Source organism: Camelus ferus, chromosome 3 (genome assembly GCF_009834535.1).
Source record: "Camelus ferus isolate YT-003-E chromosome 3, BCGSAC_Cfer_1.0, whole genome shotgun sequence".
NCBI lineage: Eukaryota > Metazoa > Chordata > Mammalia > Artiodactyla > Camelidae > Camelus > Camelus ferus.
In genome coordinates, this window is record NC_045698.1 from 98,517,480 (window position 1) to 98,543,130 (window position 25,651).

Consider the following 25,651-nt stretch of genomic DNA (forward strand, 5'->3'; position numbering starts at 1 on the left):
ACAGAGGGAATGCTACAGGAACAGGTGTGCAACATGCCATCAAAGTGCAATTTACCTGTAAGATTAATGATAAAACTGAATCAAATCATTTCTGAAAAGTGTTGATCTATCCTAAGACATCTTATTCTTGTCCCCCCATAGTAAACGTTAAGAGAGTATCATATTTCCTCATGAAATGAATTTATTAACGAAATGGGATCCTTTAAATACAAGCTTTACAGAAATTTAATGATTGAAGGAGAGAAAATGCAATGCTGCATCAAATTTAGTTGAATGGCCTCCAGAAAAAATTAATTTTACTAGTTTGAAACTGAATTATATGAATTCTGAGACATAAATATGTAGAGGAGAAAGGGCATGTCCAAGTAATGGGATTTCTGGCTGCCTGCCTAAGGAGATTCTGCAGAGTCTTACAATACAAGGTAAACTGCCCCCTCCCGGAGCAAGTGGTATGCCTGTCCAGAAGGCGGAGGGCTCCATCCAACAATAAATCAACTGTGTACAGCATGCTTTATTGCTCTGCCCTGCATTTTGGCAGGCTTTCTCTCATTGTCTCTCCCCTTGAGTGGCTTGCTCTCCTTGTTGTTTTAAAGATGACTCAGTCAGACTCTTAGTCTTTCATCTTCTCCTTTCCCTACCCCACCCCATTTTTGTTCCTAGAGTATCAAAGCCAGAGCAGAGCCGCTTTTGTTGAGGCATACAGAGCTATTACTGGCCCTGAGAAGTGAGCTGCTGCTTTTCTGTTTTTAACCTTCATAGGTTTATAGCTTATAACTGTCGTGTGACCAGGTTACCTCTGGGTCTCTCACTTCTCTGAAGCTAGTGGTCCCAAATAACCACGGCTTCTGAGAGGGGGGCTGCTTTTCATCCCTGCCCTCTCCTGGGACAACCACTGCAGTCCCCTCTGCAGCTCCAAGCAAGGCGACTCAAGAGCAGCCACAGATCCAAGGGTGACAGGGTGGGCACTCTGCCGAGTTCTGCACCGCTGCTCTCCTTGCTCCACGCCTTCCTCAGCTGGGCTATATTTGAAGAGCCTAGTAAATTAATTTCCCTGGGGCAAGCGACAAGAGAGTGGGTAGGGGCGAAGAAAGGGAGTGTCTTAGGGGAGAAAAATGCAGTCGACTCGCCCTCTGCTGGTTAAAGTTCTCAATTACCACCATCAAAACAGTGGGAAAGAGAAAGCAATCCGTACAACAGAATAAATTACAGCTAACACTCCGCTTAATTTAGTTTATTTGCCCATCTTAAATAGCTATTTTCTACCTTTATCCCCACCTGCTGCCCCAACACTGAGATTTATTAAACTGATTCTAAACACTAGACTTAGTTAATATGTTGTCCTGAGCCCATTTTCATTTGTCTTTGGGTTTTTCCCATTCTGAGAAACATGAATTAAAGCCCGCAGAAGTGCTCTTTTTGTCTAATTTGTTGCTAGGTAACTGGAAAAATGACACCTAAACCGTCCCTTCTATAGTACATTCATGTTTCAGTCCAATCAGTCTCTGTCTAAAGTAGTAATTTCATGTGAACAAAACAGCTGCTCTTCGTGTTTTCGAGACTAATTAATTGGAAAACAATGCAGAAAAAGCAGTCTGTCCCCACGCTGGTTTCTTAGGAAAGCTGACAGGCAGCTTTGTGCGAGAAGAGGGATTGGCCGCCATAACTCACACAGACTTTTGTACCGCCTTTGCTGTGTTACGTATTTTATTGGAATAAACCAATACACTAAGGTTGGTTAATCTATTTTTAGTCTCACAGCAAGATAGCATTTACAAGAATGCATTTAGAATCCAGTGGGTAGTGGGGGATAAAAATCAGGATTTTGTGTAATGATAATTATTTAAAATCACGGGGTTCCCCTGCCAGTCTAAATGTCCCAAATTAAGGAGTTCTTTCCCCCCTCCATATCTGGCATTGTATATTAGTCAATCACGTGGCCGCTGGAAACAGTTGGGATTGGCCAGTTCCTTTGTCAGGTGAAAATCTCTGCAGCGAGTCATGGGACTAAATTGGGTGGTGTCGCTGTCCGCGTCCAGGGTGCTGAACTCTAGGTGTGGCCAGAGAGGTTTCCTTTACATGACAACTTCCGGTAGGGCGGAGTCGGGGTTGCTCTCCAAAAAGTGGGTCCATCTGCCACCTGGTGGTAGAAGAAGAAAATGCTTTTGATAAAGTTTAATAAAGACTAGACTGAGATCCTAAACTCTGAAGAAACAAATTGGAGAGATTTGGAATCTTGAACCTCAGGAGGTGGTTTGGGGGAGATCTGGCTATTTTTAAAGGCCACAGAGAGGCATCGGAGAACTGAGAATTCTTAGGGTGATCTCTCACTTCTACCTCACCGAAAATAATTATAAACACATTTAAATTTTCCCAAGCATTTCTTCCAGCATATCTTATTATCAGATAAGTATTTTAAAAGTATCTTTATGGGCATTTAGAAATAGTTAGTAATGTATTCACAAAGTACACTGTACTGAAAGAAATGCTAATGAAGCAATAACTTGTCAGCAAAATACATTGAAGGCAGCTTAGTTGAGAGTATTGCTCTGATTTAAGCTTCTAGAAGGGAAAAAAGGTAATCAGGAAATGGCAAGAGGTCACAGGGATCGTAGGAGGAAAACTGATGTCTCATTTCTTACAGGACTAATATATAAACTATCAGAGTTGAAAAATATAGGAAAGTTATGGTATGCTTTTTTTTTACCCTGTGTATTTTCACACTGTCTACTTTTACACAGTGATGATCAAGTCATCGTGAAATATGTACATTTAACTTCAGATGGGGAGCCCCTTAGGTTGCTACGTAGAGATTCTTTGATAGAGATAATGAGAAAAAAGGAGAAAGGGGTAATGGAGTGCCTCTTTCAAATATTGTTTTTTTAAAAAATACTATGGAAAGATGGGTACAGTTTTAAAGAGGCTATGAAGTAAAAGTTCCAACTGACCTTGAAATTTCGATTGTCTTTAATGGTCTTCTTCCTAATTAGTTCAATATCACTCTTCCCATCTTTTGAAACAAGCCCACTACTTTATAGCCAGAATCTTGCTATATGTTCAGATGTATAGGTTACAGTGTAAAATCACTTATAGCAAACTGGGAGGAAAATGACTTTCTTTCTCAAACAAACAAATGTAGCAATCTCAGGGGGTAAAAAAAGAACTGTCCAGGAAGTACACTTGGCTTTGTCAGCCGACTCAGTTAATGTTTAGCATTCTTACAGATGTTTTCTCATTTACTCTTCCATGAATCTTAACACAGAAAATATAGTTACTTCTGTGTTTAAGATATAACACATTTTTTTCCAAATATTAATTTCAATAAAAATTTATGTATCCATTGTGGTTGTTACTTCAATTGCCTTGATGCATGAAAAAGATAAATTGGCCAGAGTTTAATGAGGAGAAGAATTAAAATTCTAGCCTAGGCTCTCTTTGGTTAAATTGGGAAGTTTCCCAAACACTTGTCAGATTTCATCGAAAGACACCTATGCTACCAGAGTCAACATGGAGAACAAGTAAGCATGAATAAGGGCACTGTTTAAAATGAGAGTGTAATACCGATCTGGCCTATAAATGGTGTGGGCTTATATTAAGGCTTCTTATGTTACTGTGGAACACAGAAACATTATATGTACATCCATATGGTAAACAATAAGAGGCATTGTCATGAAAAGCAACAGATGGTAGATCAAAAGCAGCTGCAATAAATTGAGTTGCCTAAGAAAGACTTCTAGACCCCTCAGAGCCTCTTGTTTCTGCCAAAATGAATAAGAAACCTAAAATGCATGAAAAGGCACAATAAAAGAATAGATTTCTAAAATAGTAGTAAAGTCTAAAATGGCAGATGTGAATGTTTAAAACGCAGATATTTTATTTTTTTGACTTTCTTTTTTTAAAACATTTTTTATTGAGTTATAGTCAAAACTCAGATGTTTTAAAATACAGCTGCTCCCCAAAATAAACAGCTTTTTTCAGACTTGAGTCCATATGAAAGAAAATTAGAGGGGATCCCAGATACTGATTTTCTTATAAATACAACTATAAAAATAAATATCCTAAATATTAAACTTCTAAGACTATTTTAAGTTCGAATACAATAATAGAAACTAAACAATGGGACGATTACCCAGTAATCTAATTACAGGATTTTTCTGAAAGAAGTTGAAAATGGTGACAAAAGTTCTCAGCAGAACAATTTGAGAAACATTCAAACCTATGATGTAATGGTAAATAAAAATGACAAATTTTATGTTAGAATACAGTTTAAAGTAATTTTATTAGTAGGAAATAGCCTCGTAGAGCAGATCATGTGATTTGTTATCCATATGAAACTACATTTCTCTGGCTTGCCTGAGTAAATTTTCAAACAAACAAAAATGGCACTCAGGTAAAAATAATTCCCAAAGTCTTTCGTGTACGTATTTGTAGACTTTATTTTTTAGAGCAGCTTTAGGTTCAGCACAAAGTTGAGCTGAAAGTACAGAGTTCTCATACACTCTGTACCCCTTGACACACATAGCCTCCCTCGCTATGAACATCTTACACCAGAGTATAAAACTCCTAGACGACAACATAGAGAAAACCCAGATGACCTTGGGTGCAGGGATGACTATATATCACACTGAAGGCATACTCCATGAAAAAAGTAATAAGCTAGACCTCCATTAAAATTAAAAATTTCCCCTCTCTGAAAGACACTGTCAAGAGAATGAAAACATAAGCCACGGACTGGGAGAAAATATTTTGCAAAAGACAACTGATAAAGGATTATTATCCAAATATACATAGAACTCTTAAAACTCAACCAAAAGAAAACAAACAGCCCAATTTTAAAATGAGCCCAAGGCAGAACAGATAAACAAGATTATACTGTATCGCACAGGGAAATATATACAAGATCTTGTGGTAGCTCATAGTGAAAAAAAGGTGACAATGAATATATATATGTTCATGTATAACTGAAAAATTGTGCTCTACACTGGAATTTGACACACTGTAAAATGACTATAACTCAAGAAAAAATGAGCCCAAGACTTTAACAGACACTTAACCCAAGAAGATATACAGATGGCAAGTTAAGCCTATGAAAAGAATCTCGACATCACATGTCATCAGGGAAATACAAATTAAAACAATAATGAAATAACACTACACACCGATTAGAATGGCCAGAATCCAGAACACTGACAACAGCAAATTCTGGTGAGGATGAGGAACAACAGGATCTCTGATTCATTGCTGGTGGGAATGCAAAATGGTACTTTGACAGGTAGTTTGGCACCTTCTTACGAAAGTAAACACACTTTTACCATATGATCCAGCAATCAAACTCCTTTTGGTATTTATTCAAAGGTGCTGGAAACTCCTATTTCTAAGAAATATATCAGTGGTTAGCAGGGGTTGGGAGTAGAGCAGGGGAAAGAGGGATGACCACATAGAACATAGGATTTTTAGGCCCGTGAAACTGTAAATTTATAGAATATACACCAAGAGGAACCCTAACGTAAACTATAGACTGGGTAATGATGTGTCAATGTAGGTTCATTAGTTGTAGTAAATGTACCACTCTAGTGGGGGATGTTGATAATGGGGGCGGCATTATACGTGTTGGGGAAATCTTTATACTTTCTGCTAAATACCACAATGAACATAAAACTGCTTTTAAAAATAAAATCCATTTTAAAAATGTGCTCCACCTATTCATCCTACTTCTCCCTAACCTCTGGCAACTACTGATTTTTTTTTTCACTGTTTCTATAGTTTTTTTTTTCATTTTTCATTTTGATTAGGTAAAATTGATAAAATTTGACTGCATAATACAATATATTTCATGTAAATACATATATAATATACTGTACATATTTTAAAATTTTACATATATGTACCATTCATTGTTTCTAAGAACAGTTTAGAGCTTTTAATTTTTTAAACTTACACAGTTATCAAAGGAATAAAGCCAATCACAAAATAAGAATCAACAGAATGCAGTAACCTAATAAGACAGTCAAATGTGCTTACATATATTCAATAAATCAATCATCTAAATTATGAATAGTAAGTAGGTCATTTGTATCTGTTTTATTTAAGATTCCACATACAAGTGATATCATATGGCATTTTTCTTTCTCTTTCTGGCTTCACTTAGAATATGATCTCCAGGTCCATCCATGTTGCTGCAAATGACACTGATTTATTCTTTTCAAAGGCTGAGTAGTATTCCATTGTATATATACAACACAACTTCTTTATCCAGTCATCTGTCGATGGACATTTAGGTTGTTTCCATGTCTTAGCTATTGTAAACAGTGCTACTATGAACATTGGGGTGCATGTGTCTTTCTGAATTATATTTTTCTGTGGGTATATGCCCAGGAGTGGGCTTGTTGGATCACATGGTAAGTCTATTTTTAGTTTTTTAAGAAACCTCCATACTGTCCTCCATAGTGGCTGCACCAAACTATATTATATTCCTACCAACAGTGTAGGACAGTTCTTTTTCCTCCACACCCTCTCCAGCATTTATCGTTTATAGACTTTTTAATGATGGCCATTCTGGCTGGTGTGAGGTGATATCTCATTGTAGTTTTGATTTGCATTTCTCTAACAATTAGTGGTGTTGAGCATCTTTTCATGTGCTTGTTGGCCATCTGTCTGTCTTTTTTGGAGAAATGTCTATTTAGGCCTTCTGCCAATTTTTGGATTGGATTGCTTGGTTTTTTTATATGAAGGTGTATGAGCTGTTTGTATATTTTGGAAATTAGTCCCTTGTCAGTTGCTTCATTTGCAAATATTTTCTCCCATTCTGTAGACTGTCTTTTCATTTTGTTGATGGTATCCTTAGCTGTGCAAAAGCTTTTAAGTTTATTTAGATCCTATTTGTTTATTTTTGCTTTTATTTCCATTACTCCAGGAGCTGGTTAAAAAATATATTGCTGTTGTAATAGAAAAGAACAAATCTGACTCCGTACTAGATCCGTTCCTTTGGCTTTAACCCTGTGCCCTGTTTTCTAGGCTTGGTCTTGCTAGCTCTGCACTCACGTAAAGATAATAAGCTGCAGAATAGAGAATAACATTTGTTTTGTTGGAGGTTTTGCAGGAGGACCATAAGCTGGCCCCGGTGGACAGCTGCAAGAACAAAGAATTCCTACACCAAGAAGTTTGAAACCACCAACCACACCTCCTCCCCTTTTTTGGTATAAAAGGAGCCTGTATTCTGACTCAGGGAGGATGGTTTTCCAAGACATTAGTCCACCATTCTCTCGGTCTGCCAGCTTTCTGAAAAAAGTTGCTATTCCTTGCCCCAACACCTCTTCTCCTGATATACTGCCCTGTCATGCAGCGAGCAGAACGAGTTTGAACTTGGTAACAATTTTTGGTGAAGCCAGCCAGGAGCCTTGCTGCTTGTGGCCAGGCAGCCCCATTTGGAGAATTTTCAGGTAGGGCCCTAGCAGCTGCTAGGACCACTTGTCCTGAGGATCTGCCCTTCAGAATTCCCCACAGTGGCACTGGCTGCCCTAGCGCTTGGCAGTTGGAGCAAGGAATCGACATCTGGGGGCTGATGGGCTCCATACAGTAGGTTAAGTCGCTCTGGTGTGTACAGCCAGAAACTTTATTCCTCTCCATTTGGGGCCTTTTCTCTGGAACAAGCCAATCTGTTTTAGTGGGGTACCCTGTTGGTGAGAGGAAATAGTTGTTGGACTTTTACCCAATTTGTGAACCGGTGCATTTGTTTCTTTCAGTGCTAGCATTTGTGTGCATCATTTGTGCTGTTTGTCTTGTATTCCTATCTTTAAAAAAATGGGGAACATAGCAACAACTATCCCTAAGGAGGGTTCTTTGAGGCACATTTTGAATAAGTGGTCTGATTACAGCTGTGAACCCATGCCTAAGAGGAAGATGTACAATGTGTGGCCAGAGTACCTGTTTGGATCTCCAGGAGGGGTTTATGCTGGGTTATCTCCATATACTGCCACCCTTGCTATGTTAATTATGTCATTTGTGGTCTCCTGTGTTATTGGTATATGTGAAACCCCAAGACCAAATCTGAGCATTTATTTAGGGTTTTATGTTTGTCCTTTGGGATTTTCATTTTGTTTTTGGTACTATTTCTCCATTTACAGCCAGGTCAGTTTTATGATGCTTAAAGTTTCTGTTGTTAAACAGAGGGAAAAGAACAGGAAAAAAAAAAAAAAGACCTCCTGTTCTTGTCTAAGAGTGGGAGGTTCCCAGGGGAAATACAAAGACTCCACTGGGTTCCTAAAATCACCAAAAGCCCCAGCCCAGAGTTCAGCCTGGTTGGTTGATGCCAAGGCAAAATGGTTAGGGAGGATCAGTTGCTATTTATAGTTTTTACAGTAAAGTGCTGAGGAATGGTGGCCTTTGAATGGCTCTCTACAATCCTGCAATTTTAGATATTCAGTGAAAAAGTGGGAGAAATGATGAAATGCCTTATGTGCAAGTATTTGTGCTATTACATCAGGGAAAATAAGAAAAGGAAAGGAATGAGAGGATATGTGCCTTCCAACCTTAACTCCTCCGGCTGAGCCAGCTGTCCCAGCCACTGTGGCTGTTCTGCCAATGTATCCACTCCTTCCACTGCCTCCCATTTCTACACAGCAAGCCCCAATTCCTGACACTGGGGCTCAGGAAGTGGCTGGACTGTCTCCCCCTCCTTACAGGGATCAATCAGAAAATCCTATGTTAGTTCCTGGGGCACGGGGACCTGGTCTGGTATTACCATTTAAGACCTGACGGAACTGTTTGGACCAGGAGCCACCCTCACCATAGGAAAATTTCTTCTACACCATTATCCTATAGGGGACATAAATGCAAATAGCCAGTGTAGTCTGAGTTTAACAAAATTTAAAAACCCAGCAAAAAACAAATAAAGACCCCTTTGAATTTTTGGAAAGGATTTATCGGGTCTACAGCAGATTCCAAGGCCCCTGAAAATGCTAGAATGCTAAAAATGAGAAAACTCCAAAAATTAGGTGGTGTCTTTGGAATAAACCCTTCTCAATCGGTAGATGTTGCTTTTCTAGTGTTAAACAACAGGGAAACTCTCATTCTGGAAATCACTTTACCCAAGGTTGCCCTATATCCTTTATCATCACCCCACGCAGCTCATGTTTTGGCTTCCTGGTGATCCTACGCTGTCCCTCTTTGTTTTAGAGAAGTTTGATTTACCAGCTAGATATGTGGGACTGGTGTTAGTGTCAAACTTAGAATAGTTCGGCACTATTCTAAACCTAAGCCATTGCTTCACCAGCACTGGGCCTACTCAGTGATAAAATGCCACAACTAAAGAAATGATTTCTGATTTTTTTTTGAAACTTAATCACAGCAGGATGCTTGTTTTTCTGTGGTGTTGGTTGTAACTTCTTTTTCATTTCTGATTTTATTAATTTGGGCCCTCTCCCTTTTTTCCTTGATGAGTCTGACTAAAGGTTTATCCACTTTATCTTTTCAAAGAACCAGCTTTTAGTTTCACTGATCTTTTATATATTTTTAATCTCTATTTCATTTACTTCTGCTCTAATCTGTATCATTTCTTGTCTTCTACTAACTTTGGGGTTTGTTCTTCTTTCTCTAGTTGCTGTAGGTGTAAGGTTAGGTTGTTTGAGATTTTTGTTTCCTGAGGTAGGCCTGTGTCATTATAAACTTCCCTCTTAGAACTGCTTTTGCTGTGTCCCAGAGTTTCTGGACTGTTGTATTTTCATTTTCATTTGTCTCAAAGTATTTTTTGATTTCCTCTTTGATTTCTTCAGTTATCTACTGGTTGTTCAGTAGCATATTGTTTAGCCTCCATGTGTCTGCAGCTTTTGCAGTTTTTTTTCTTTCTTTTTTTAAACATTTATTGAGTTATAATCATTTTACAATGTTGTGTAAAATTCCAGTGTAGAGCACACTTTTTCAGTTATACATGAACATATATTCATTGTCACATTTTTTTTCGCTGTGAGCTACCACGAGATCTTGTATATATTTTCCTGTGCTATACAGTATAATTTTGCTTATCCATTCTACATTTTGAAATCCCAGTCTGCCCCTTCTCACCCCCCCCCCCACCCCGCAGTTTTTTAGTTGTAGCTGATTTCTAACCTTATAGCATTGTGGTCAGAAGAGATGCTTGGTACAATTTCAATTTTCTTAAATTTACTGAGGCTAGCTTTGTGGGTCAGCATGTGGTCGATTCTGGAGAATGTTCCATGTGCACTTGAGAAGAATGTGTATTCTATTTTTGGATGGAGTGCGCTATAGATATCAATTAACTCCATCTGGTCTAATGGGTTATTTAAGGCCTGTATTTCCTTACTGATTTTCTGTCTGGATGATCTGTCCATTGATGTAAGTGGGGTGTTAAGGTCCTCCACTGTTATTGTGTTATTCTCCTTTTATGTCTGTTAACAATTGCCTTATATATTGAGATGCTCCTATGATGGGTGCACATACATATTTACAATTACTACATCCTCTTCTTGGATTTATCCCTTAAGCATTATGTAATGTCCCTCTTTGTCTCTTGTAACAATCTTCATTTTAAAGTATAGGGTGGGTAGAGTGTATAGCTCAGTGGTAGCTCTCCATGCCTAGCATGCACAAGGTCCTCCTGGGTTCATTCTCCAGTGCCTCCATGAATAAAATAAAAAAGTAAACCTAATTACCTCCCCCTGCAAAAAAAAATCTATTTTGTCTGATAGAAGTATTGCTACTCCAGCTTTCTTTTGGTTTCCATTTGCATGGAGCATCTTTTTCCATCCTTTTACTTTCAGCCTGCATGTTGTCTCTACACTCTGAAATGGGTCTCTTATAGACAGCCTATATATGGGTCTTGTTTTTGTATCCAGTCAGTCAGTCTATGCCTTTTGGTTGGAGCGTTTAATCCATTCACATTTAAGGTAATTATTGATAGGTGTTTTCATACTGCCATTATGTTGTTTTGAGTTTGTTTTTGTAGGTCTTTTTTCCCCCTTTTTCTCCTTTTTGTTCTCTTTTCCTGTGCTTTGATGACTAGAGAAGTTCCTTTAATATTTCTTGTAAAGCTGGCTTGGAGGTGCTGAATTCTTTTGTTTTTGTTTATCTTTGAAATTTTTGATTTCTTCATTGAGTCTAAATGAGAGCCTTGCTGGGTGAAGTATTCTTGGCTGTAGGGTTTTCCCTTTCAGCAGTTTAAATATACCGTGCCACTCCCTTCTGGCCTGAGTTTCTGCTGAAAAATCAGCTGGTAACCTTATGGGAGTTCCCTTGTATGTTATTTGCTCCTTTTGTCTTGCTGATTTTAATATTCTCTCTTTATCCTTAATTTGTGTGAATTTGATTAGTATGTGCCTTGGTGTATGCCTCTTTGGGTTGATCCTGTGTGGGACTCTGAGCTTCCCGGACTTGGGTGAGTGTTTGCTTTCTCAAGTTGGGGAATTTTTCACTTCTTACCTCTTCAAAAATTTTCTCAGGTCTTTTCTCCCTTTCTTCATTTTCTGGGACTCCTATAATGTGAATGTTAGCGTGTTTCATATTGTCCCAGAGTTCTCTTAAATTATCCTCATTTATTACTATTTTTTTTGAGGGGTGACGTAATTAGGTTTGTTTATTTTTTTTAGATGAGGTACTGGGGATTGAACCCAGGACCTCATGCATGTTAAGCAAGCACTCTACTACTTGAGCTATATATCCTACCCCCGTCCTCATTTCTTTTCATTCTTTCTTTTTTCTGTTCTGCACTAGTGATTTCCACTAATCTGTCTTCTAGCTCACTGATGCATTCTTCTGCCTCATTTAGTCTATTCTTGGTTCCTTCCAGTGTGTTATTCATTCCAGTAATTTTATTTTTTTTAACATTTTTTATTGAGTTATAGTCATTTTACAATGTTGTGTCAAGTTCCAGTGTAGAGCACAATTTTTCAGTTATACATGAACATATATATATATTCATTGTCACATTTTTTTCTGCTGTGAGCTACCACAAGATCTTGTATATATTTCTCTGTGCTATACAGTATAATCTTGTTTATTTATTCTACATTTTGAAATCCCAGTCTGTCCCTTCCCCCCCCCCCGCCCCCCTGGCAACCACAAGTTTGTATTCTTTGTCTATGAGTCTATTTCTGTTTTGTATTTATGATTTTTTTTTTTAGATTCCACATATGAGCAATCTCATATGGTATTTTTCTTTCTCTTTCTGGCTTACTTCACTTAGAATGACATTCTCCAGGAACATCCATGTTGCTGCAAATGGCATTATGTTGTCAGTTTTTATGGCTGAGTAGTATTCCATTGTATAGATATACCACCTCTTCTTTATCCAGTCATCTGGTGATGGACATTTAGGCTGCTTCTATGTCTTGGCTATTGTAAATAGTGCTGCTATGAACATTGGGGTGCAGGTGTCTTTTTGAAGTAGGGTTCCTTCTGGATATATGCCCAGGAGTGGGATGACTGGGTCATATGGTAAGTCTATTCCTAGTCGTTAGAGGAATCTCCATACTGTTTTCCACAGTGGCTGCACCAAACTGTATCCCCACCAGCAGTGTAGGAGGGGTTCCCTTTTCTCCACAGCCTCTCCAGCATTTGTCATTTGTGGACTTTTGAATGATGGCCATTCTGACTGGTGTGAGGTAATACCTCATTGTAGTTTTGATTTGCATTTCTCTGATAATTAGTGATATTGAGCATTTTTCATGTGCCTACTGATCGTTTGTATTTCTTCCTTGGAGAATTGCTTGTTTAGGTCTTCTGCCCATTTTTGGATTGGGTTGTTTGTTTTTTTCTTATTAAGTCATATGAGTTGCTTTTATATTCCGGAGATCAAGCCTTTGTTGGTTTCATCACTTGCAAACATTTTCTCCCATTCTGTAGGTTGTCGTTTTGTTTTGCTTATGGTTTCTTTTGCTCTGCAGAAGCTTGTAAGTTTAATTAGGTCCCATTTGTTTATTCTTGCTTTTATTTCTATTGCTTGGGTAGACTGCCCTAGGAGAACATTTTTGAGATGTATATGAGATAATGTTTTGCCTATATTTTCTTCTAGGAGGTTTATTGTATCTTGTCTTATGTTTAAATCTTGATCCATTTTGAGTTTATTTTTGTGTCTGGTATAGGGGAGTGTTCCAGCTTCACTGATTTACATGCTGCTGTCCAGTTTTCCCAACACCATTTGCTGAAGAGACTGTCTTTATTCCATTGTATATTCTTGCCTCCTTTGTCGAAGATTAGTTGACCAAAAGTTTGTGGGTTCATTTCTGGGCTCTCTATTCTCTTCTGTTGGTCCATGTATCTGTTTTTGTACCAATACCATGCTGTTTTGATTCCTGTAGCTCTATAGTATTGTCTGAAGTCTAGGAGAGTTATTCCTCCAGCCTCTTTCTTTTTCTTCAGTAATTCTTTGGCAATTCTAGGTCTTTTGTGTTTCCATATAAATTTTATTATGATTTGTTCTAGTTCTGTGAAATTTGTCCTGGATAATTTGATAGGGATTGCATTAAATCTGTAGGTTGCCTTGGGCAGTATTACCATTTAAATAATATTGATTCTTCCAATTTCTGCAAATGAAGCTGGATTAAAACTGGAAGCATATACAATTGTTTAAAAAGTAAAAATTAAAAACATAATAGAAAATGGATTTAAAAAAATTTAAAAAGGGGGGGACATGTTCTGGCAGAGACTGTGTGCTCTTGATTTTATTGAGAGGTCTTTCTGTCTTCGGGGTGTTTCAGGAACTCAGCTTGCTGCTTCCCGAGGCCCTCTGTTGGAACCCCTTGTCTGTGCTGCTCCCAGTGCCTGTCAGCAAGTAGATCGTGCCCCCTCCCAGCACTGCAGTAAGATGCTGTGCTCTTACACGGTGGGCAGGCGGGTCACTCCCTCTCCTGATGCTGTGGTCAGATGCTGTGCTAGTACAAGGTAGGCAGGCGGATTGCGCCCCCCTCCCAGCACTGCGGTCAGGTGCTGCGCTCTGCCAGGAAGGCAGGTGGCCACCTGCTCTCTCCCAGCGCCAGTCGCTCCTCTGCCCACTCCACCCTGGGTCCGCGCTCCGTAGGCGGGCTTGGGGAAGACAGCGGAACAGCCCCGCCCCTGCTCTGTGCTAAAACTCAGCTCCTTGTTTGTCTTGGGCAGCTTGACTTCTCTGAGATACCAGGGCAGAAAGATCCTATCTGCCCCAGGCTTGTAAACAAGTCTCCATCTGGCCTTTGAGGCTGATAAGACCCCACCTCTGCCTGGGTGTTAAGCACCAGAGGATATGGCGGCTGTGGCTGAGCTCCACCTCTCTTCTCCTGAAAACATTTGGTGAGTTTTTGGAGATGGGAGTATGGCACCCTTCCTCCCAGGGCACATCAGCACTTTGTTATTGTTGTTGTTAGGGTTTTTTTTTTTTTTTTTGTATTTTATGGAGGGCCCAGGTTGTTTTGCCCTGTGTACCCACTCATCCACAGCGTGCAGCACCCTGCAGTCCCCCAGGGTTGCCTCAGTGCAGCTGCCCCAGTCCTCCGCCTGGCTCTGGCAGCCTGTCTCGTCCCCCACCTGCCACTTTGCCTCTAGGGCTGGGAGTTGTGGAGACCTTCTATGCCCATTTAACTTAGTTCTTTCGGTCAAGGGGTGCTCCATACAGATCTGAGCCTCGGAGGCTCCCCCTCCATCCCACTGACCTCTCCGTTGGAGAGGGGAAGAGTCAGCAAACGAGTGCAAGTCCTCCTTTGCTGCTCCCTCCCCGCAGGACTGGTCCCATAGTGTTTTGCTTTTTCTTCTTTTTCCTTTTTCTCCTACCAGATTCGTGGCGTCTTTGTCTTTTGAAGAGGGCGATGTTCTGTCAGAGTTCAGCAGGTGCTCTGGTTGGCTGGGTGGGTCCATGGATGTGAGTTTTGTTATATTTGTGGGTGAGGGTGAGCTATGAGCATCCTTCTACTCCGCCATCTTGGCCCCCTCCTCCAGTATTTTTATTCTTCAACTCTGGGTATTCTTTATATTTTCCAACTCTTTGCTGAAAACTTCTCTCTGTGCATCTGTACTCCCCTTGAGTTCTCTGAACATCTTTGCCATCATTACTTTAAACTCTTTTTCTGGTACACTGCCTATCTTATCACTTATTTTTAATTCTGGGATTTTATCTTGTGCCTTGACCTGGAAGATATTCCTCTGCTGCCTCATATTGTCTAGATTTCTATTTGTAGTTTTATGTTTCTTGACCTTGGAGAAGTGGCCCTCCGTGGGAGATGTCCTATGTGTCCCATCAGTACATTCCTCTCTTGTCACCCAAGGGCCAGGGTCTAGTGGGTCCCAGTGTAGAGTATGGCCTGTGTTTGTGGATTCCTTCCACAGGTTTTGGGATTGTTTTTTATTTCTGGTATATTCCCCCTGACAGATGAGGCTGGACTAGAGGCTTATGCAGGTTTCCTGGCAGGAGGAGTTGGTGCCTGCCCACTGCTGGGTGAATCTTGGTCCTGGACCTCTGGTGGGGAGGGCCATGTCTAGAGGCATTTATGGCTCAGGAAGTCTGTTGATGGGTGGAGCTGTGTTCCCACCCAATATGTTTGGCCTGAGGCTTCCCAGCCCTTAAGCCTACAGGCTGTTAAGTGGGGCTAAGTCTTGGTGCTAATGATCAAATCAAGGTGACAGCCTTCAGGAAAGCTCACATAAATGAAAATTCCCTTTCGTTCACTGGGTGAGCCACAGCCATCCCCTACCTTCTCAGAACTCCCAAAACCAACAGCAGATCTGTTCCAGGTTCCTGTGAAATCACTGCCTCTGCCCTTGGACCTGATGCATGTGATGTTCTGTTTATGCTTCTCAAGAGAATGAAGTCTCTGTTTCCCCCAGTCCCACAGGGATCATTGAGTTAAGCCTCAATGGCCTTCAAAACTAGATGTCCTGGGGTCTCCTATTCCCAATGCCAAAACCCCAAGGTGGGGAGCGTCATGTGGGGCTCGGAACTCTCAGTCCTGTGGGAGGGTCTCTGTGACTTAATTATTCTTTAATCTTGTAGGTCACCCACCCAGGGGTTATGGGACCTGATTATATCTCAAGCACGCCCCTCCTACCATCCCACTGTGGTTCCCTCTTTATGTTTCCAGTTGAAGATCTTTTTTGCTAGGTTCCAGTCTTTTTTCCCCCCGATGGTTGTTTAGCAGTGAGTTGTGGTTTTGTTGTAGTTGGGAGAGGCGAGCTTGTGGTCCTACTACTCTGTCATCTTGACCAGAAATGTCTAGTTTTGCCTGTTTTAGAATGTCATGTCATGTAGTTGGAATCATAAAATATTTAACCTTTCAGATTGGCTTCTTTCACTTAAGTAGGATGCATTTAAGTTTATTCTAAATCCATGGCTTAATAGCTCATTTCTTCTTAGTGCTGACAAACAAATAATAATAATCTATAATCCATTATCTGGATATACCACAGATTATTTACCAATTCACCTACTGAAGGACATCTTGATTGCTTCAAGATTTGGCAATTATGCTGCAAATATTTGTGTGCAGGGTTTTGCATGGACATAAGTTTTCAAAATCTTAGGCAAGTAACAAGGAGCATGATTGCCAAATCTTACTGTAAAAATATTGAATATTTTAAGAGTCAGATGAGTAGATATATTGATGGTATTGGGAACCAAAGATTCCCCCTTTGGTACAATGCTAATAATAATATGAATAAACTGGGGGAGGGAAAGGAAGAAGCCTGTTTTAATGGATTGAAAGTATAAACATCACGATTACACACACAAACATACCAGATACTTATATAACTATATATTAATATAAGAAAGTATCCTCCATGAATGTTGGAAAACACTGAGTCATAAAATTGTTTTGGAAACAGGATGTTCAGTTTTTTCCTTCCAATTTTATTGAGATATAACTGACATACAGTACTGTGTAAGTTTAAGGTGTACAGCATAATCATCTGATATAGATGCAAAATTAAATAGAAAAAAATTTTCATTGTGATGAGAACTCTCAGGATTTACTCTCGACAACTTTCATATGTAACATATAGCAGCGTTAACTACATTTATCATGTTGTCCATTACATCCCTAGTACTTATTTCTTCTAACTGGAAGTTTGTACTTTCTGTGCCTTCATCCACTCTTGCCTTCTACCACACCCTCCTCCTACCACTCCCCTTTCCCTGGCATCTGGTAACTACAAATCTGATCTTTATGTACAATTGTTTTGAAGTCTAATTGACCTACAACATAATGTTTGTTCCTGGTATATAACATAAATTTAGTATTTCTATACATTTCAAAATGATCACTGTCTTAAGTCTAGTTATGTCACAAAATAAAAAGTTACATAGTATTGACTATATTCTCCACACTCCATCCCCTTGACTCATTTATTTAGTAACTGGATGTTTGTACCTCGTAATCTCCCTCAGCTTTTTCTTTCCTCCACCAACCTTCTCCCCTCTGGGAACTACCTGTTGTTTTCTGTATCAATAACTGTCTGTTTTGTTATGTTTGTTAATTTCTTTTGCAAGTGAAATCATACAGTTTTTGTCTTTATCTATCTGACTTATTTCACTTAGCATAAATACCCTCTAGGACCATTCATATTGCTGCAAATGGCAAGATGTCATTGCTTTTAAGGGCTGAGTAATACTCGTTATACATAGATACACAGTCACATACACACACATCTTTTTTATACAGGTTTTTTACATAACTTGGATATTGGAAATAATGCTGCAGTGAACAGAGGATGTATGTATCTTTTCTAACTTTGATGGATGCTGTTTTGTAACTAAACTATCAAACTTATTATCACAAATAATGGGATAAAATGAGATTATATGGATCCTGATGTAATGCATTGTAAAGGACACATTTCCCAGGTGGTTGTGATGTCAAAATTTTCATATTGGGGAATATAAAATGTAATATAGATGAAATGACTCTAAGTATTTTTATAACTCATTTTTTCATGGCTGCCTTTTTAAACTGTGTAAGGGAAGTAGAAAAACATGACAAGTACAATGAGCAAAGCTTGATTGACTAGAAAGAACATTATTGGAACAATTGGGAAGATTAGAATATTAGCAATTAGTATTCATGGTAAGGTTCCAGACTGAGAACTGCATTTGAGGTGAGGTGGGGCGGGGCAGGGTGGGCTCCTGCCCCCTGACTGGGAAGGTGGATTTCCAAGCACTTGCAGCAGGAGTAAACCAACTTTTTACTTTAAATGCAGTTCTCACACTCAGGAAACTTAACATTAACTAACGTGAACCTGCCACTGCCCCCCAAGGGTCTCCAACAACTTCAGAAGCCACTAGTGCCTTGGCTGAACTAAAGTACTGCTTGCCCTACGCCGACCCCCATGGGACTCCAAAAACTACAAAAGCCACCAGTGCCTTGCCTATACCAAGGTACTCTGTACCCGCCGCCGCCCCCCAGGGGACTCCAACAACTACAAAAGCCACTAGTGCCTGGCCTAAATAGGGTGAACTACTATGTACCTGCCACTGCCCCCCGGGGGACTCAAAACATCTACAAAAGCCACTATTGCCTGGTTGTAATATTGTGTACCCACCCCCACCCACAGTGGACACCAACAACTACAAAAGGATCTATTGCCTGGCCTAACAAGGCTGAGATGCTGTGTACCCACTGTCGCCCGCAGTGGACTCCAACAACATTAGGAGCTGCTACTTCCTGGCTGAACTACTATTACCCGCCGCTGCACTCCTGGGGACTCCAACAACTACCAAAAGCACTATTGCCTGGCCTAACTATGCTGAATGACTGTGTACCCACCCCCGGTCCCAGGGGACTTGAACAACCACAAAAGCCACTACTGCCTTGCCTAACGAGGCTGAACTACTGTGTACCTGCTGTCGCCCCCAGGGGACTCCAGCAACTACAAGAGCCACTATTGCCTGGGCTAGCAAGGCTGAGCTCATATTTAGACTATATGAAGACCTACACAAATCAATAGGAGAAAGACAATCCAATGTAAAAAATGGGCAAGAGAACTGAACAACTGTCCCACCCAAAAGTTATCCAGATGAGTAAAAACATATTAAATAGTGTCCTATCTCATCAGTAATTAATAATCAGAGAAAAGCAAAGTAAGCCCACCATGACATAGCAAGAATGGTTAAAATTTAAGGAGATTAGTACTGCTAAGTGTTGATAGAATTTGAACAACTGGAAGTTATCTTGCTATGAGAGTGTAAATTGGTGCAACTTAGAACAATTTGGCAGTATCAGGTAAAGCAGGTAAAGCTGAAAAGAACATACCTTAGCACACCAATGCTACCTCTAGATATATGCCCCTCTCCCAGATGTATACACATGTACACAAACTGACATATGGCATACTTCTATGAATAGTAGAACAGAATGTGTAAATGTGTTATGCTGTATTCATATTGAAAAAGACAAAAGCAGTCCATGCCAGCTGGGAGCTAGCCTGATACGGAGAGCTAGGGTATGGTGTTCTCCTGTTAAACAAAAACAGGTTCACAGAACAACATTAGACAAGGCCACTCTGTGATGGTGATGGATTAAGAGAAAAACAAGAGGATGCCACAATCATGCCTGAACACAGGCAAAAAGGAATATTGTCCAGTCCACAAAAATGACCAAATATCACTCTATCCTGGCTATTATGAATAACAAATCATAGCTTGTTTACCAATCATAGCTTTAGCTACCTCCCATTCTTCTCAGCTTCTGCATAAGAAATTATTAATATACCCAATTATAGAAATAACTGTTTCTGACAGCATCCAATCCAGAGCAAAGCCCTACTTCAAACCAGCCCCAAATCACCTTGCACAAGACTAAATACCATTAAGTCCTTTTAAAAACCCTCTTACTGAGATGCCTCATAATTCTCTGCAGTGTCCAGCCTCCCTTGCTGCAATAATCAGAAAATATAACTTTGCTCAACTACAGGTGTGTTCCTGATGGTCTGTGGCCTAAGGGCACTGACCAGACTGGAATTCTATACAGCAGTGGAAATGAATGAGCTAGAGCAGAGCACAACATCAGAGATTGAGCTAAATAACAAAGGAAAGAGACTAGATTCTGAAGATTACCTACTGTAAATGTTACATTTTTTAAATGTTCTGTACACTTCATATAGTTTTTTATACAAGTAGGGGACCACCAAGTTCTTTTGATAGTGAAGATGAGACTGTGTCAGTAGACAGGGGTTAGTTCCTGTGCTGCCAGGAGTAGCTGCATGGACTGGCAAGTGATGTTATCATTTGCGCCTCAGTTTTCCATCTACTAAAAAAGGGGATGAGGAGGAGGTTGGACCTAATCTTTCTGAAGTGCCTTATCATTCTTAAACATTCTATGATCTTATGATTATAAAAGGAACTCTCGACAACTATCTTGCAAAATTTCTATCGGGCCATTTTCAATATATGCAAGTAGTCTATTATTTCCTCTCCTTTAAAATTCAAAGCCAAACCTTTATCTTCATTTCATTTATACACTATATTATTTGGGAAGCAGTGTTATATACTTAATCATGGGCATGACTTTAGAGTCAGACAAAATTAAACTGCATTCCTTCTCTATTATTTACGAAGTAGAGTACCTTGGGGAAGTGACATAAGCTCTTCAGTCCCATTTTCATCTGTAAAAAAGAAATAATAATGAGTACCTCATAGAGCTGTTGCAAGGATTAAATTAGCTAATGTGTGTAAATCATTTAATACAGTACCAGTATATAGAAATCATACACAATAAGTGTATTACTTCCATCATAATCATAAGTGACAAGCCAGGTGTTTCCTAACCATTTGAAGGTTCTGCAGAAAAGAATGGATTTACACAAATCATGAGGCAAGTTGAAAAGTTCCTCTATCAAGGTACTTACTAGACCCCCAGTTTCCTGAAAGAAGTCTGTCCCCTTTCCTTTTCCTACTGATCACTTCCTCCAAGCCCGTCTCCCTCACCCCTATCTATTCGGCTCAGGCTTCAGAAGATATTACAGGATCTTTCTGCCTCTCTCTTGGTGTCTGGGTGGAGTGGGTGGAGTGTGCAGAGTACCTTACACCTCGCTGTTTGCCAGTTGCTGCAGCAGCCCCAGACGATGACTTCAGCTTAAGTGAGTATCCTCATTGGCTTCTCAATTCCCAAGGACTTTTTTTTTTTTCTAAAAGGGAATTAAAAGCTGAGTTAGCTGTTGCTTTGGCAACAACTTTCAAGCTCTACCTAACTCTTCGGAATGAGAACATATCTATTAATACACTCAATAGACTGGGGAGTTGAGTTGCTTAATGCAAATGTTCTTCCAAGTGCAAAACAGCTTACCTGGCTCGGTTAGCCTTCGGCGGCGCTGCGGTTAGAGGCTAGCAAAGCCGATAGCAGCTGTTGCAGGAACCTGCCGGCAGAAAAGTGAAAGTGTATCCGCAACAGGTGGCGGCTGCTGCAGAGAGCGCGCTCGTTAAAAAGGATGGCAGTTGCACGCAAAAAACTCTTGCAAAGCAGGCAAGTGGGATCTCTTCTCCTTTTTCTGTGCTTATCTGTGGGGGGTGCGGCAACCATCCGCTATTCGGTGGCAGAGGAGATGGAGAGCGGTTCGTTTGTAGCTAATGTGGCTAAGGACCTGGGGCTGGAGGTCGGCAAGCTGGCAGCGCGCGGGGCGCGGCTCGTTTCCGAGGGCAACAAACTGCATTTCCGGCTCCACCGCAAGACCGGAGATCTGTTTGTGAAGGAGAAACTGGATCGGGAGTCACTTTGTGGCAAAGTCGACCCATGTGTTCTGCACTTTGAAATAGTCCTGGTGGAGCCGCTTCAGTCCTTTCGCGCCGAGGTCAGGGTATTTGATATCAATGACAATGCTCCGGTTTTCCTAAACAAGAAGCCTCTTTTAAAGATTCCGGAGAGCACCCCCATGGGTTCACGATTTCCTCTACAGAGCGCTCAGGATCTGGACGTGGGCCTCAACAGTCTCCAAAACTACAGTTTGAGCGCCAACCCCTATTTCCACCTGCACACCCGCTTCCGCAGCCACGGGCCCAAATATGCCGAGCTAGTGCTGGATAAACCCCTGGACAGGGAGGAGCAGCCAGAAATCAACTTGACAATCACAGCTGTGGACGGAGGGTCCCCGCCCAAGTCTGGAATAGCTCACATCCGTGTGGAGGTTCTGGATGTCAATGATCACGTGCCTCAGTTTTCTCGACTGGTGTACCGCGCTCAGGTACGGGAAAATAGTGCCAATGGTTCTTTGGTGGCCACGGTGACTGCCACCGACCTAGACGAGGGCTCCAACAAGGAGATAACGTACTCTGTAGCTCAAAACCCAGAAATAATTCTTCAGACATTTCAGATTGACTCTGAAACTGGAGAGGTTCGACTAAGAGGGCCCTTAGATTTTGAAGCGATTGAAACATATGACATTGACATTCAAGCTACAGACGGAGGAGGCCTCTCGGCCCACAGCAAAGTCCTGGTGGAAGTGGTGGATGTTAATGACAACCCTCCTGAAATTACAGTCTCCTCTGTGTCCAGCCCCCTCCCTGAGGACTCTCCAGTACAGACTGTGGTAGCCCTTTTCTCTATCCGAGACCGGGACATTCGAGTGGGAGGGAAAATCACCTGCTTTCTAAAAGAAGACCTTCCCTTTGCAGTCAAACCGACATTCCGGAATTCCTACTCACTGGTCACCGACAGAGGCTTGGATCGCGAGGAGGTCTCTGGCTATAATATCACTCTTGTTGCCATGGATACTGGACCACCTACTCTGTCCTCCGAGACTGTGATAGAGGTGCTAATATCTGACATTAATGACAATCCGCCAGTATTTCAGGAGGACTCCTACATCTTGACTGTTCGAGAAAACAACAGCCCTGCAGTTTTTATTGGTAAAGTCCATGCCGTGGATCAAGATTTGGGTGAGAATGCCCAAGTAACATATTCTCTGCTGCCTCCCAAAAGTGGAGATTTATCAGTCTTTGCTTATATCTCCATAAACTCAGACAATGGAAAACTTTATGCACTGAGAACCATGGATTATGAGGCCATTCAAGATTTTCAGTTTGTGGTAAAGGCAACTGATGGGGGCTTTCTGTCACTGAGTAGCCAGGTTACTGTCAGAGTGGTTGTTCTGGATGACAATGATAACCGCCCAATGATCTTGTACCCACTGCAGAATGGCACTTTGCCCTGCAATGACCTGGTGCCCAAGTCTGCAGAGGTAGGCTACCTGGTGACCAAGGTGGTGGCTGTGGATGGTGACTCAGGTCAGAATTCTTGGCTTTCATATCATCTACTTAAGGCCACTGACCCTGGATTATTCTCTGTTCAACAACAAAATGGGGAAATCCGTACATTGCGGCACGTATCTGAGAGAGACCCCATGATGCAGAAACTGATTATTCTTGTTCAGGATCATGGCCAACCAGCTCTTTCTACTACTGCCTCACTCAACATCCTCCTAGTAGATGGCTTTTCTGAGCCCTATCTGCAGTTCCAGGAATCATTTAAACATCCTACAAGGGTAAATCCATCCACTAAATATTTGGTCATCTCTCTGGCTGTGCTTTCCTTTCTCTTTCTCCTCTCTGTCACATTGATCTTCATTATACACATCTGCCAGAAGATTAAATATAGAGAAAAGTTCACGGTTCAAGAGCATCTCTATGATGACTGTAATTTCCCTAACAACCTGGTACAAGGAGGACCCAGTGGATCCATGTCCCAGCCTTGTCCCTATGAAATGTGCTCAGCTACTGGCACTGGCAACAGTGAGTTTCGGTTTCTCAAGCGTTTTATGCCCAACTTCCCCTTCCCCCACAGCACTGGAGAGGTAAAAACCGAGGCTGGCTCTAGTTTACCACCAGATTCTGATAGGAATAGGTCTTGGGGGTCAGAGGGCCATGCCCAAGTGTCTGATGACTATATGTAGCTCGTATTCATGAGCTGTATGTAGCCATTATTCATGTCTCCTGTGGAAGTTCATTAGTCCTGGCCTTGAAAGTGCTTTAGTTCCAGAGATAGTCTGTTATTTTGCCTTTAAATCATTTTCCAATAGAAAGTTATGCATTCACGGGGAAGAGAACTAGTTTCTAGTTTTGGTACATCAGGAAGCAATTAGGTTGAGAAGTAGAAAAATAGTTTATCATTGTGTAGAAACTTCTAGGTTTTTGAGTGGGGATCATCTTTTTCTTCATGAAAAGTAAATTGACATTTTACTAGCATTAGAAATACACACACAATGTGTGGTAGAATGGTTAGTTGTAAATATTACTAATATAGATTTAACATGCCAAAAAAATACGGCAAATCAATGATATCATAGCTCGTCTTTGAATCAACACCTTGCATACCATGCATTCATAACCATACAAATGCCTAGTGAATGGTGAGCCTCACAGAAAACCAAGTGGGAAGAAGGGTGAAGAGAAAAAAAAAGGATTTAACTTACTTGCAGATGTAAGGGCAGATATAAGGCTAAAGAAATTTACTTCAGGAATGTTCTCTAAAATTAAGTTAGATGTAGATTTCTTAGGTTGTTTTGAGGCCTTTGGCAAGTCTGAAATCTCTTTCTACACAGATACCTATCTCACTCCTTGTCAGAAAGCTGTTACTTGAATGTGGGGAATGAAAGGTGGATGAGGAAGAAAAATAAACTAGGCTTGCTGTAGTTAACAAATGCTACTGAATTCATTAACACCAATTAAGTGGCCATAAGAAAAGAGAGATATTCACTTACTACCAGACTTGATCTTAAGCCATTTTCTCCTCTGAGCTGATACGCTGATGTGGTGACACAGAAACTGAGAAAAAGAGGTAGTTCCTAGCAGATCCTTTACAAAATGAAGTGGAGGAGGAAACTGAGTTAGGTTTCTTTTTGATCATCACTGTTTTGACTTTTTAAGCTATTTTAAGTTCTCTCATTCTAAAATTAAAGAAATCAATCTTAAAACAGTAACATATTTCAGGGATACTATCAATACTACCAGTCGTGCCTAAATGTTTAACAGTTTGCTTTAATGAGTCTTTAATTATGTTCCTTATTTTATACAAATATGTAAATTCAGACCCACAAGGATATGTCCCCCACAGGCAGGCACAATATTTGTACCTGGAATTCCAAGGGTAGAGAAGTACCTCTTAAAACAGTTCTCAAATATACCAGATCATATTATTGATATAAGCTTCATTCTTGAAATTATGCTTATACCTAATAGTACCACTTGGCTGTCTACCTAGTGGTCAGGATATACTAAAATTTAGTGTTAATTTGGAGATGCTTAGAGCAGATGTAACCTATGGTAGCCTTCAATATTTTCCTTAATATTGTGAGAATAGCTGAAGCAAATACAGAACATCAATGAACTGTCTTCTTAATATTAAATATTTTCCACAAACTCAGTTATAATCCTGCTCATTTAGAGTAAAGTTCTTTCTTGCACAAAATATAAAATAGTGTTCCAGCATATATGGGTTAGTACTGGGTAAGGCATGCAGAAATCAGAGACTTTAAGTGAGAAAGAAAATAGAAATAACTTTTGTAGGTAAGTAATTGATTTTAACTAAAAGCCATTGGATTAACTGCATTTGACTACATAATTATATTATGTAGTCAAAGATGAGGAAAGAAAATGTAAATTAGTGATTTTGTGAATCTGAATTTCAAACAGCAGTGAAGTTCACATACACATATACTATATAAAATGAACAGATGTAGATTTGTCAAATTTAAA

At 40.4% G+C, this 25,651-nt stretch overlaps 1 protein-coding gene and 1 long non-coding RNA gene across 2 annotated transcripts; one reads left to right on the plus strand and one right to left on the minus strand.

Moving 5' to 3' along the window:
* Positions 1 to 1,700: 1,700 nt before the first annotated feature.
* On the minus strand, positions 1,701 to 21,095 carry LOC116662740. The gene is made up of 3 exons (XR_004318753.1): positions 20,988 to 21,095; positions 20,533 to 20,571; positions 1,701 to 2,137 (listed from the first exon to the last, which is right to left on the minus strand). It is a non-coding gene; the product is annotated as an uncharacterized LOC116662740 (long non-coding RNA).
* Positions 21,096 to 21,262: 167 nt separating this feature from the next.
* Positions 21,263 to 23,850, plus strand: PCDHB1 (protocadherin beta 1). Its single transcript, XM_006191188.2, has one exon. It carries the CDS (start codon positions 21,394 to 21,396, stop codon positions 23,848 to 23,850), a length of 2,457 nt encoding a protein of 818 aa, XP_006191250.1. The 5' UTR covers positions 21,263 to 21,393.
* The last annotated feature ends 1,801 nt before the right edge of the window (positions 23,851 to 25,651 follow it).